A 15,120-nucleotide genomic window follows, 5' to 3' on the forward strand; every position below is an offset into this window, starting at 1 on the left:
CTTGTTCCAGTTTTTAGAGGGAATGCTTTCAATTTTTCTCCATTTAGAATGATGTTGGCCTGGGGCTTAGTGTAGATAGCTTTTATGATGTTGAGATATGTTCCTGTTATCTTTAGTTTTTCTAGTGTTTTGAACATGAACGGGTGCTGTAATTTGTTGAATGCTTTTTCTGCATCTATTGAGATGATCATATGATTCTTATCTTATAAGTTTATTGATGTGATGAATTATGTTTATTGATTTGCACATGTGGAACCAAACTTGCATCCCTGGGATGAACCCCACTTGATTGTGGTGTACTATCTTTTTGATATGTTTTTGTATTTGATTTGTCAGAATTTTATTGAGAATTTTTGCATTTATGTTCATTAGAGATTGGTCTGAAGTTTTTTTTTTTTTATGTGTCTTTGTCTGGTTTTGGAATCAGGGTGATATTGGCTTCATAGAATGATTTTGGAAGTGCTCCCTCTTTTTCGATTTCCTGAAATAAATTGAGGAGTATTGGTATTGGTTCTACTTTAAAGGTCTTGAGGAACTTGGCTGTATATCCATCTGGTCTTGGGCTTTTCTTGGTTGGTAGGCTTCTGATGGTGTCTTGTATTTCATTGCGTGAAATTGATCTGTTTAAATTGTGTATATCATCCTGATTTAATTTGGGCAAATCATATGACTAGAAATTTGTCGATGCCTTCAATATTGTGTATTTTATTGGAGTACAAGTTTTCAAAAATAATCTCTCATTATCTTTTATATTTTTGTAGTGTCTGTTGTGATATTTCCTTTTTCATCACGTATGTTAATGATTTGAGTTTTCTCTCTTCTTCTCTTCGTTAGCATGGCTAAGGGTTTGTCAGTTTTATTTATTTTTTCAAAGAACCAACTTTTTATTTTGTTAATTTTTTCAGTTTTTTCTGTTTCAATTTCATTGATTTCTGCTCTAATTTTATTTATTTTTTCTCTGTAGCTTGTAATTCAAGGCTCTAATTTTAATTATTTCCTGTCTTCTACTGCTTTTAATGTTTATTTGTTCTTCTTTTTCTAGGGCTTTGAGATGTAATGTTAAGTCATTTATTTGTTGACTTTTTCTTTGTTTAAGGAATGAACTCCAGGCAGTGAGGTTTCCTCTTAGAACTGCCTTTGTAGTGTCCCAGAGATTTTGATATGTTGTATCTGTGTTCTCATTCACCTCTAAGAATTTTTTAATCTCCTCCTTGATGTCTTTTGCAACCCATTATTCATTCAGTAGCATATTATTTAATCTCCAGGTGTTGGAATAGCTTTTATTTTTTAATTTATCATTAATTTTAATTTCATTCCATTATGATCTGATAGAATGCAGGGTAGTATCTTGACTTTTTTTTTATATTTGCTAAGAGTTCCTTTGTGGCATAATATATGGTCTCAAAGTTCTTTCATTTTAAACCTAAACATTTCTTTTGTTTAAAGCATTGTTCTTTTGAATATCTAGTATAAAGCTTGAAATTCATTTTATGTTTTGTATATATGTAACAACATTTAATACATATACCAAATGGAAACTCCTAGTTTTTCAGTCAACCTGAATGGGAAGTTGATCAAATGAAGTTCTTTGTTTTAAAGATCTAGATTATGAACCTATTTGTACATGAAGCTCAAAAGTATAAAAGACATTTTTTAACAGAAGTAAAAAGATTAAATAGGTTTTAACTTTATCCATTTAGTGTCATCTTATTAATAAAATAGCTTTATGCTTTTTACCTTCAAGGGTTCAGTGGAAAGTTATTCATTCTGTATTGGAAGAAAGAAGAGATAATGTTGTTGTCATGGCAACTGGTAAGTTATACTAAGCAAGTAACCTGTCTTTTGAAAAATAAAACTTGAAGATTTAAAAATGTTTAATTTCTCATTAAATTCTCAAAATACAAATAGAATTGCTATAAAATATGTAAGACTTGATATAGGGGATGATTGCACAAATTTATGCATGAATTATCTTTGAGGAAGATGAAATGTTAATATGATCATTCAGCTATGCAAGTGCCTTTTAAGAAGAAGATTAAAATATCAAGGATTAATTTTTTTCTATGAGTATATTTTTTTTAATTTCAAGGATATGGAAAAAGTTTGTGTTTCCAGTACCCACCTGTTTATATAGGCAAGATTGGCATTGTCATTTCACCTCTTATTTCTTTGATGGAAGACCAAGTGCTCCAGCTGGAGTAAGTAATGTTTGCATTGCCACATCTTTCCCTCTTCTTTTATTCTATGAGTGAAACATCTGATGTATCATGTATGTTAAAATTTAGTTCATACTAATGCTTTTCTAAAAGTAAGTGACACTTTGGAGGAAGGGCTTTTTTTTTTTTTTTAAGGCTCCACTACCACTGTGCTACATACATGTCCAACCTTGATTTTCTGTATTGAGTTCTCTGTAATTCAAGGCTATCAGGTGGCCTTGCGAAAATTTTCTGAAAAAGCATTATTATATTATGCCAGTTTATATTGACTGTTTCAAAATTCTCTTCTAGTTCTGTTACTCATATTCTTTTTTTTTAAATAATAGTATGTTTTTATTGAATTTTCAAATCTGCTTGTTGATGCTATTGATATTTGGATTCTATTCAGAAAATCAAATCCAGGATGGATAAGCTAATTCTGGAAGATTACTGATGTGGGCACTTATCCATTTGGAACACCACCTATTTTTATTTTTATTTTTTAATTTATTTTATTTTATTTTTTTCTTTTTTATTGATTTAAAAAATGACAGTGGAATGCATTACAATTCTTATTACACATATATATCACAATTTTTCATACCTCTGTTTGTATATAAGGTATGTTGACACCTAATTCGTGTCTTCATATATGTATTTTGGATAATGATGTCTATCACATTCCACCATCCTTGCTAATCCCCTGCCCCCTCCATATTGTTGTTTTAAAAAATATTTATTTCTTTTAGTTGTATACAATACCTTTGTTTTTATTTATTTATTTTTATGTGGTGCTGAGGATTGAACCCAGGGACTTGCACCCGCTAGGCGAGCGTTCTACCTCTGAGTTACAACCCCAGCTCCGTTACTCATATTCTTTAGCTTGGTATGAAGTATATATGTAAAAGTGTATCTTTTAATCTGTTAAAACCTTTCCAACTTCTTCAACCTGAGCTTTCAAATCTTTTTTTTAAAGACTCTCTTTAACAACTACTTTCTGATATAGCCCTTGAAAAAATTTATCAAGTTAGTGAGGTATAAAAAGAGAATTTCTTTTTGGTTTTTAAGTTTTAAAAAGCTTAATATGTCTCTTTTTCCACATTTTTATTGATGCATTATAGTTGTCATAATGATGAGATTTGTTACATATTTGTACATGCACACAATATAACAATATGATTTGCCCAATATCACTCAGTAGAACTTCTCCCCTCACTCTTCTCCTCCCAACCCTGTCCTTTTCCCCTACTGATCTTTATTCTGATTTCATGAGATCTGCCCCCACCTTTCTTTTCCTTTTTCTTCTGTAGTTTCTACATTTAAAAGAAAACATATGACCCTTGACATAATGGTCTTTATTTCTATTCATTTTCCTCCAAATGACATAAGTTCATTTTTCTTTATGGTTTAATGAAACTCCATTTGTATGTATGCCACATTTTCTTTATCTATTCATCTATTGATGGACACCTAGGCTGGTTCCACAATTTGGCTACTGTGAATTGCCTGCTATAAACATGGGTATGTTTGTATCACTGTAGTATGATGACTTTAATTCCTAAAGAATTAAATGCTGAGGAGTAGTATAGCTGGGTCATATGGTGATTCCATGCCTAGTCTTTTGAGGAGCCTCTATTCTGATTTCCATAGTGGTTGTATTAATTTAGTTCACCATAAAAAGTGAGATTTCAAAGACAAGGAGTAACACATTATCATGTTTTTTTATTCCTTCTCAATTAAAAATGATGTTAATATTTGTACTATAGACATTGCTCTAGAATATTTGTCTTTCTTCTCATAGAATGTCCAAAGTTCCATCCTGTTTTCTTGGATCAGCACAATCAAAAAATGTTCTCGAAGATGTTAAATTGTGAGTAATTTATATGATTTCATGTGGTCAGTTGTCTGTGTGGGAGAATTTTGTACACACAAAAAATTTACTGAATCCTTGAATAAAATGGCCATGATTTTAAACATGCTTTCTTTTTATAGTTTATTTGAGAATTATTAATTTAAAAATCTTCAAAACTTAAGATATCTATTATTTTTAGTTCTTAGATTAGCATTGAATTATAAAATTTTGATTTTAAAAGAGAATTTGGAGAATATCTAGATTTGTTTCATTTTATAGATGAGAAAATTGAGGCCCAGAGGTAAATCATTTCCCAAAAACCACTCAATTAATTTGTGGCTGAGAAGGGACTGTATTCTGGGTCTCTTGTCCCACCATTTCTATCATGATTCATTTTTAAGAAGAATATCATTTCTGATATGCACAAAAACATGCATGTATTTTTAGTATATGTATATATGAATTTACATATGTATATTTACTGAGTAACCCAAATCCCATCAAGATAATTGAATATTACTGTTATTTTGGAAGATTTCTTCATGTCCCTTCCAAGTCTATCCTTCCAATCTTATATCCTGAGGCAAAGCACTGTTCTAATTTTCCCTACCACAGTTTAATTTTGTCTTCTTTGAGTTTCATGTAATTGGAATCAGACAATATGAACTCTTTAGTGTAAGATTTTTTTTCATTCAGCATAATCTTCTTGTGATTTCCTTTATGTTGTTGCATGTGGCAATAGTGTTTGTTTAAAATTTCTGAGTTATATTTCATTATATAAAAAAGTTTGTTTTTACATTTCTTCATTGATGGATATCTAAGCTATTTCTGGTTTTGGGCTATGAATAATAAAGCTAATTAAAACATTATTATAATAGTCATTTGTGAACATCTGTTTTGTTTTTAAAAACATTTTTATTCCTTTTATTGAGATATAATTCATATATAATAATTTTTACCTATTGAAAAATATATAACTAAATAAGTTTTGATGTATACATATACCTAGAAAAATCATCATCATAGTCCATATAATGAACATATCCATTACATGCAAAGTTTACTCATACCGTACCTTTCTTCCTGTCTCTGCCTTTCCCACCCTAGTCATCAAGTAACTGTTGATCTACTGTCACTATTAACTAGTTTGCATTTTCTAAAATTGTATGTAAACAGAATCATCCATGTATTATATGCTCTTTTTTGTCTGGTTTAAATAATAGAGCATATTTGTTTTGAGATTTGTTTATGCATTAACATTTATTAATAGCTAATTACAATCAAGTAGATTACAGTATATGGATATATTGTAGTTTTTCCAATCACCTGTTGATATTTGTATTGTTTCCATTTTTGATCTATTACAAATAAAGCTTATGAACTTTTGTACATCAGTCTTTGTTTGAACATAAAATGTTTTCATTTTATTGGTATATACCAAGGAATGAACTGATGGGATGAAGGGGTAGATATATATTTAAACTTTCTTTTTTCTAATTGAGATTAAGTTCATATAACATAAAATTTAGCCATTTTAACCATTGTTAAAGTCTGGTAGCTTTTAGTGTTAATATCTCTTTCCAGAACATTTTAGCACCCCCAATGGTACTGACACACTGATTATGTAGTTCCTTCCAATTGTCTCCTTTTCTACTTCATTCCAATTACTAATCTACTTTGTGTCTCTATTTAATTTGCCTGTTCTGGACATTTTGTGTGGTGAACTCATAGAGTTTTGTGGTCTTTTGTACCTGGCTTTTTAAATTTAGTTTAATATTTTCAGTACTTCATTTCTTTTTATGTCTAAATAATATTCTATTGTATACTCGTTCCACATTTTGTTTATCCGTTCATCACTGATGGCCATTGGGTTGTTTCTGCTTTTTGGCTGTAACTAATAATGGTGCTATGAACATTTATTTACAATTTTTTTTTGAGAGAGAGAGAGAGAGAGAGAGAGAAAATTTAATATTTATTTTTAGTTTTTGGTGGACACAACATCTTTATTTTATTTGTATGTGGTGCTGAGGATCAAACCCAGTGCCATGCACATGTCAGGCGAGCTCGATACCGCTTGAGCCAAATCCCCAGCCTATTTGCAAATTTTCGTATGAAAGTGTGTTTTTAAGTATTTCGTGTATATGCTTAGGAGTGGATCTGGAATATATGGTAAATCTATGTTTAACTTTTTAAGAAACTATCAACCTTTTTGAGATTGGTATACCATTTTATATTCCCACCAGAGAGATCCAGCCTCCTATCCTTACCATTTCTTGATGTTACAGTCTTTAATTTTAGCTATTTTAATTGGATCTCATTGTGTTTTTCAATTTGATTTTCCCTAATGACTAATTATGCATTCTTTCATATCTACCTGTATGTCTTCTTAGGGAAAACATCTAATCATTCTTTTTGCCCATTCTTATTTTTTTCTTATTTTATTGGTGCATTATAATTATACATATTGGAGGAATCCATTGTTATATATTCATGTACACAACATAATTTAGTCAATTTTATTGTTTCACTCTGCTTTTCTTATTGAGTTTTGATAGTCATTTATATATTCTGTATTCAGATCCTTTATTATCCTTTATTTTGTTTATATTTTGCACACATATACCCCTAGTTTATGACTTTTCTTCATTGTCTTCACAGTTCTTTTGAATAGCTGCAATTTTACATTTTGATGAAGTCCAGTTTGTCAATTTAGTCTTTTTATGGAATTTACTTTTAGTGTTTCATCCAAGAAATCTTTGCTTAGTCTAGGGTCACAAAGATTTTATGTTTCTCCTAAAAGTTTTATAGTTTTAAATTTCACATTTAGATGTGTGATCTATATTTTAGTAATTTTTGAATATTGTATGAAGTATTGATTGCAGTTTATTTTTCACACAAGTATGTCCAATTGTTCTAGTCTACTTCTTGAAAAGACTATCCTTTCTTTACTAATTGACTTTGCACCTGCGTCAAAAATAGGTTGAGTACATACATGTGGGTCTGTTGCTGCTCTATTCTTTGTTTTGTAAATCTATTTTGTCTTGATGATTGTTTAGATTACTTCATTACATTGAAATCAGGTTGTGCAAGGCCCTCCAGTTTTTTTTTTTTTTTAAAGAGAGAGAGGGAGGGAGAGAGAATTTTAATATTTATTTTTTAGTTCTTGGCGGACACAGCATCTTTTTTTGTATGTGGTGCTGAGGATCAAACCTGGGCCGCACGCATGCCAGGCGAGTGCGCTACCGCTTGAGCCACATCCCCAGCCCCAGTCCCTCCAGTTTTGTTCTTTTCCTTCAAAGTTTTTTTGGGTATTCTGGGTTCTTTATATTTCCCTAAGTATTTCAACATCACCTTTTCAACCAAAATGCCTGCTGGGATTTTTATGTTTTATTTTACCTTGAATCTAGAGATCTAAAGAATTAGCTATCTTGATAATTATTTTTATTGTTTTATACTGAAAAAAACTGGGGCAAACTAAAGCTAACCTGCTAAAGATCACTCAGTTTGTAAGAAATAGAACTGCAGGGGCTGAGATTGTGGCTCAGTGGTAGAGCACCTGCCATGCATGTGTGAGACACTGGGTTTGATCCTCAGTGCCACCTAAAAATAAATAAATAAATAAAATAAAGATATTGTGTCTACCTACAACTAAAAAATAAAAAATTTAAAAAAAAAGAAATAGAACTACAATTCAAACCTGGGCAGTATGATATTAGAGCTTGTTATTTCTATTGTGTCTTATGCTAATTAGAATACTATATTAATTTCATGAAAGTGAAGTCATTTGTTGTGTTCCTAATGAAAGTGCAATGCCTAGCCTGGACTAGACACTCAAATACTTGTTGGATGAATGAATTAAATATTGTAAAGTTATTTTTATGTAGAATAAGTTTTATTTTATTTAACTCCATCTCTGGCTTCATTTGCTGGAATGGGAAAAACATTCTAGAAATATTTTGCTTAAGACCTAGCCTTCATTACAAACATAGTCTTATTATGATTCTTTGTGCCTAGAAAAAGAAATTAACTGCAACTAGTGTAAGCAAATATTGAGTTTTATATTAGGGATAATGTCTCATATGGATCCAGCTAAAAAGAAATTAGCCAGCCCCACTTAGGACGACTATAATTTGGTATGGAAAATACAGAAGGGCTTTCTTTTTATTTGCATATGTGTCCTCATCATTTTTCTTTCTGAAGAGTTTAAGTATTCTCAACTTGTCTTGTTACAGAATAGAAAATGGCTGCTCTGCAACTCTCTTCTTTTTACAATTGCAGTGACTAGTTATTTCTTTCCTTTTTGGGTGGGAGAGGGTACTAGGGATTGAACTCAAGGGCACTTGGCCACAGAGCCACATTCCCCAGCCCTATTTATATTTTATTTAGAGACAGGGTTTCACTGAATTGCTTAGTGCCTCGATTTTGCTGAGGCTAACTTTGAATTTGCAACCCTCCTGCCTCGGCCTCCTGAGCCGCTGGGATTACGTACTGGTGTGTGCTACCTCACCTGGCTGGTTGTTTCTTCATCAGAACTCCAGATTCCAAGATAGAAACCTTTTGGCTTGGCCTCGATACAGTGTCTTTCCAATGTCCAATAAGGTTTAAACAAGAAAGCATAATACATAGAGTAAACATGAAGATTGAGGATTTAATCATAGGAGAGCAAGGATACTGGGCTATAGTTCTCAGAGAAGGGGGTGGTATGTGGCTGGGATTACATTGTGAAAAGTTTATTAAGGCTTGATCATTTAATTGGAACACTTTAATTTTGGAACTCGAATGCTGGAAATCAGTATCTGGCTTTTAATGTCATCTTAGTACTAAATAGTCTGTGATAAGAGTTTTGACACATTTTATTTTGATATGTTGAATAGAAATCAAAGAATTAATGTATATCATATATCCTCACATGAATAGCATTCATGTAGTTTTTCATAAGTGGCATAATATAGTGTTAAAAATCTATTAGGTATTTTGATTTCAAGTATAACTTATTGAGGTGGTTATTTTCTTTATTGTATGTTTCCTTTTCTGGTTTTTATTTATTTGTTTGTTTGTTTGTTTATTATAGAGGCAAATATCAGATTGTATATATGACTCCAGAATTCTGTTCAGGTAATTTGGACCTACTCCGGCAACTTGAGGCAAATATTGGTAAGTGACAAATAGATCTTTGTAAATACTTCCTGAATTGTTACCCATTGAAGTTAAACCTGTGGGTACTGGATTTCAAATATTTCCTCCAAGGAATCTCTGATTCTCTAACTTGGTGTTTTTCTTGTCTTATCTCTTAGAACATTGTAATTCTTTTTGCCATAGAAATTGGGTCCCTGTTTTATAACTATGTATCTGTTTAGCTTTTCCAAGAGACTACAAACTTTTTGAGTGAAAAATACCATTCTTGTTTGTTTATATTCCCTGAGTGTGTTGCTTGAAATGTTACTGAAATGTACCATTGAATGAATGTTGAATACTAGATTCTCTGAAATTATGATTTACCTTTTTTCACATTCTGATCTAACAGGCCTAGGATGGGGCCTGGCACCTCTAGCTGTTCATAGGTGATTTTTATGAGTAGCCAAAGTTGGAAACCACCTTTAATTATAAATGAGTATGACTGATTACAGAACAACTAAACCTAAAACCTTGATATTCTAAGTCAGAGCTCATTTACTAGGAAATGTAAATACAGAATTAATCAAAATCTGATGCCATTTTTTGTTTTATACTTAAAACTTTTGGAGGCTGCGGTTGTACCTTAGTGGTAGAGTGCTTGCTTAGCAAGTGTGAAGCACTGGGTTTCAATCTTTAGCACCACATAAAAATCAATAAATAGAATAAAGGAATTGTGTCCATCTACAGATTAAAAAATATTTAAAAAATTGTTTTTGCCTGGGTGCAATGATGCATGCCTGTAAATCCCAGGGGCTCAGGAGGCTGAAGCAGAAGGATTGCAAGCAAGTTCAAGGCCAACCTCAACAACTTATTGAGGCCCTATGCAACTTAGAGAGGCCTTGTCTCAAAATAAAAAACAAAATAAGAAAGTCTGGGGATATAGCTTAGTAGTAAAGAGCTCCCGAGTTAAAGCCACAGTACCAAAACAAATAAACAAACATAAATAAAATAAAAATAAATAAAATTTGTTGTTTTTTTGATGATGAGGCTCAGCCACCTGTGAGTTGTATCATGGCTTCTATGGCAAATGATTATATTTCAAATTTTCAGTTGAGCTAAAGTTTTCCCAGATTGTATGATCTATTTGAATAATTATTTATTGAAATAATTCCAAATAGGTTATGTTTATAATATCACAACTGTTAATTAATATCACATATAGGGAAAGTAACAGTTTTCTAGCAATATAATGAAAACAAAGTTGTATCTTTTAGTATGTGATAAAACCAAGAATGAGAATAGATATTAATATTTGAGTTAAATATATTACCAAAGAGTATTCCCATCATCTGTTAAGCTCCCTTATTGGTATATTCTATTTTTGCCTTTAATGTGAATTTGAAATGTCTCCTTTTAGGTTGTATGAAATTTCTTGTTAATATTTCACTTTGGATTAAGCTTAGCTACTTCATATGTTTCTTGGTTTTATTGCAGAAGTTAAGTATCTGTGTCCATAGTGGTCTGGATATTTTTGTTCCACTTTACTATTTGTTTTATATCTGTGATACTATTACAATGAATTAATAGTTTAATTATTTAAGTAAATATTTATTTAATTAAGAGTTGTAAATTTCTAGTTTTTGTAATGTATAAATTATGAACCCTCATTCATTAGAGTAGAGCATAGAACATTTTGCTTATGAAGGATGAAAATGGTTTTTTTGAGTGACTCAATGTTGAATTAAAAGGGACAAATTAAATGAGTTTTTTTAAAAATATTTTCCTTTGGCTTTTGTTTGTAGGAAATTGTGAAATGCTTGCAAAAAAGAACATACTCAGTGTGTTATATATACAGTCATCTGACATTTAGCTAATCAGATTTATCAGTTTTAGGTAAATGTTAAATTATTTAAGTAGTCTAAATTTATAACAAATACAAGTATACTTGTGTGTGGAGAATCCTTACCAACCATACTTGTAAATTGTCTTTTAACTTTGGAAATAAGGCTTAAAAGGCCAGTATGCCAAAATGAAATATGTCTAGGACCTGGCAAGACACTTGAACTTGTACATTTAAAGTGTATTTTAGCTGCGTGTGGTGGTTCATACCTGTAGTCCCAGTGACTCAGGAGGCCAAGGCAGAAGGATTGTGAGTTCAAAGCTAGCCATAGCATCTTAGTGAGACCCTGTCTCTAAGTAAAGCATAAAACAGTTGGGGATGTAGTTAAGCATTCCTGGGTTCAATCCCTGGCACCAAAAACATCAAAAATAAAGTAAAGTGTATGTTGATAAAGTTTGCCTAAACTGATTGTAGTGTACAAGGTTCAACTCCACTGTAAGCTACTTTATCAATACTGCAACTAAAACTTTAAAATACAGGAGGACATCGTCTTTGTTTTAACCTATTTAAAGTCTGGTTGATTTAGTTTCTAAAGCCAAAATAAGTATAGTGGTAACACTGAAAATTTCCCAGTCAGTAACCAGAGAATTTTTTTGCATTTTTTTTTTTTTTTTTTGGCACCAGGGATTGAATTTAGGGGCACTCAACCACTGAGCCATATCCCCAGCCCTGTTTTGTATTTTATTTAGAGACAGAGTCTCACTGAGTTGCTTAGCACCATGCCATTGCTGAGGCTGTCTTTGAACTCGAGATCCTCCTGCCTCAGCCTCTAGAGCTGCTGGGATTACAGGTGTGAGCCACCATGCCCACTCTTTTTAATTTTTTTAAATTATTTATTATTTTTAGATATGCATGACGGTATATTTTGACATTATGCATACATGGAGTATAACTTATTCTAATTAGGATCCCATTCTTGTGGTTGTAGATGATGTTGAGTTTCACTGGTGGTGTATTTATATATGAATATAGGCAAGTTATGTTCAATTGGTAACCAAAGAATTTGCTAATCAACCTACTTTGCTTATTTGCTTTCTTTTTCTTTCATGCTCTGTTCAGATTATCATAGCTAGTACAATCTCAACGAATTGCCATTGTTTATTTTTATGTCCATTTCCTTTTTTAGAATTGTGAACTCTTTGAGATCAGTGTTTCTTGTTAATATTTCACTTTTTATTCCTAGAAAAAGATTTAGATTAAAATGACCATATAATAACTAAAATAACAATAGTTTTTGTATTAAACTCTTTTTTTTTTGCATCAGGCCCTATTTTAGCCTTTTATGTTAATGATTTTATTTAATCTTTAGAGTTATAAGAAATGTTAGGTACTATTACCATCCACAGTTTATTCGTAAGGAAACCAAGACTTGGAAAGCTTGAATAACTTGTTCAAGGAAATACACATGGTAAGTGGTGGATCCACATTTTACATCTGTGCAGTCTGATTCCAGAGCACATATTTTTAATCACCACCCTGGCAGAACATTATTAGTACTCCCATAAAGGGAAGTTAACTTTGTCTTTAACTTGGAAATTGAGGGCAAAACCAATATTAGTCCTTACTTTGAAATGTCTGAAGACATTTTATTGGATGGTTTTGCAGTGACATGTAATACTACACACTATCAACTCTGTTTTAGTGTATGTCTATAGTGTGGGAAGAGTAGAGAGAATGCTGGGAGGCGGGGGGGACCAGATTATATTTTTTCTTACCTGCTTTGTATGTAATGAGATTTAGTTCTTCCCATACCCTTTTACATTAGACAATGTGGATTTCATCTTGTCTTCTCTGACGTATTAGAGAAACTTCCTGCAATATGATCTGTGATCAATTTTGGATACTGATGCACTTAATCTCAGTGGAAATATACTCTTTCTGTTTCTTTTGAAAGCTAATCCATGAGATAAGATTTAAGGTGTTGCCACAGAAAAATAGAACAGGCCACTTTTAAAAAACATTGTTGTGAGATGGTTCATAAGTGATAGTTTAAGTCATTCATTTTCCTAAGGAATAACAATAAAAGCTGAAATTTAATAAATATGTTATTTGAATTAATGCATACTTTTTCTTTCTTTTTTTTATCCTAATGCCTTTAAAATTTTTTTTTGTATTTGTAAATGGACAATACCTTTATTTTATTTGTCTACTTTTATGTGGTGCTAAGGATTGAACCCAGTGCCTTACGCGTGCAAAGCAAGCGCTCTGCCGCTGAGCTACTGCCCCAGCCCTATCCTTATGCCTTTTATCCATATTTCTTTCCTTCTCCTTTTTCTAATAGTGTTTTTTTAATGTTATCTGGTACTATTTATACTTATGTTTTCATATGAAACAAATATTTTGATTTGGGTTATTTTGGGATTTCTTGGGTAATATTTATATAGTCTTAAGTGAAAAGAATGATGTTGATTTAGATGAATTTTTTTTTTCTTTTTGAACTTTTATTTTTCTCATTTTTGTTTTTTTGTTTTGTAGGTATCACACTTATTGCTGTGGATGAGGCTCATTGTATTTCTGAGTGGGGGCATGATTTTAGAAGTTCATTCAGGATGTTGAGCTCTCTAAAGGCAACACTCCCAATGGTAAGCTTTGCCAAGTCTAATGTTTTTTAATGACATTTTCACCAAGTGGAGCATTCAGATCTGGGGAATGGCCAAAAAGCTGAAGACTTCTTTATCAAAGGGCAAACGGATGATGTAATCAGGGGAAAGGTTTTAAAAAATTCTAACCTTGGCTTCTTTATAAGGTTGGTCTATAATATATGGAGAAATACCATAGAACAAGGCTTGACAAACCTTTTCTGAAAGAATCAGATAATAGTTACAGTAGTCCCCCCTTAGGGGATAGGGTATATGTTCCAAGAGCCCCAGTGGTATAATACCCGAAGCAGCATATAGTACTAAACCCTATATATTTATAAATTAGGCACAGTAGGAGATTAACAAACATAACTAATAGTAAAAGAGAATAATTATAACAGTATTCTGTAATAAAATTGCCAGTACTAGTACTCTTGCTTTCTGGAGCAGTAACTAAGTAATATAAGTGGTATTTGAATATAAGCACTGCCATATAATTTTTATTTTTAATTTTTTATTAAAGCATCATAATAATACATAGTAATTACGTTCATTTTGACAAAATCATACATGCAAGGAATTCAATTTCAAGTTTCATCCCCTTCTTTTCCAATCCTCCTCCTTCCCTGATTTTCTCTCCTCTACTCTATTAAATTTCCTTTCTTCTATATATACATAAATGTGAAATTCTCTTTGGTATATTGATATATGAATATAACATGATTTAGTTAGATTCATCCCATTTATCTTCTTCCTTCCCTTTCTCCCTCCATCTTATTCTTTTAACTCCATTGCTATTCCCTAGGTCTTTGTGATATCTGATCCCCTCCCCGACTGCCTTCTTTCCCTGATTTTGTTTTAGTTTTTGCATATGAGAAAACATTTGACCTTTGATATTCTGAGTCTGGCTTATTTCACTTAGCATGATTTTTTTCTCCTTTCCATCTGTTTACTGGCAAATGCCATTATTTCATTCCTCTTTATGGCTGAGTAAAACTCCATTGCAAGTATTGCCATATCTTGACTATTGGTCTCATAACCAAGATAGCTACTAAATGACAAACCAGCAATAGCAAAATAATGATAATACCAAGTGCTGGCATGGAGGCAGAGAAACTGAATCACACTCACATATTGCTAATATTAGTCCAAGGCTGTAATATAAACCTGGTGGTTCTCAGGATATAGATAGTATTAAAACTATATGTTGGGCCAGGCATGGTGGGGTGCATGATTATAATCCCTGAGATTCAGGAGGCTGAGGCAAAAGGATTTCAAGTTCAAGGCCAACCTTGACAACTTAGCAAGACTCTATTTAAAAACAGAAAAATAGAAAGGGCTGGGAATGTAGCTTAATGGTAGAACAACCCTGGGTTCAATGCCTAGCATGGGGCAGGAGGCATGGGGGATGGGGGGAGACAAGGGCTGTTAGAGTGCATGCCTAGCCTACAGCAGCCCCTGGTTCAATTCCTAGTACTG

The 15,120-nt window shown here is 32.1% G+C and overlaps 1 protein-coding gene across 1 annotated transcript in view; it reads left to right on the forward strand.

Annotated features, from left to right (window-relative positions):
• The window catches only part of Wrn (WRN RecQ like helicase), a 141,853-nt gene that overhangs the window by 51,144 nt on the left and 75,589 nt on the right, over positions 1 to 15,120 (forward strand). Inside the window, exons 13-17 of the mRNA XM_077792648.1 lie at positions 1,745 to 1,812; positions 2,090 to 2,198; positions 3,997 to 4,065; positions 9,119 to 9,201; positions 13,538 to 13,644. Of these exons, the coding sequence (XP_077648774.1) occupies positions 1,745 to 1,812; positions 2,090 to 2,198; positions 3,997 to 4,065; positions 9,119 to 9,201; positions 13,538 to 13,644 (436 nt within the window). The remainder of the gene's footprint in view (positions 1 to 1,744; positions 1,813 to 2,089; positions 2,199 to 3,996; positions 4,066 to 9,118; positions 9,202 to 13,537; positions 13,645 to 15,120) is intronic.

Source organism: Urocitellus parryii, chromosome 14 (genome assembly GCF_045843805.1).
Source record: "Urocitellus parryii isolate mUroPar1 chromosome 14, mUroPar1.hap1, whole genome shotgun sequence".
Taxonomy (NCBI): Eukaryota; Metazoa; Chordata; class Mammalia; order Rodentia; family Sciuridae; genus Urocitellus; species Urocitellus parryii.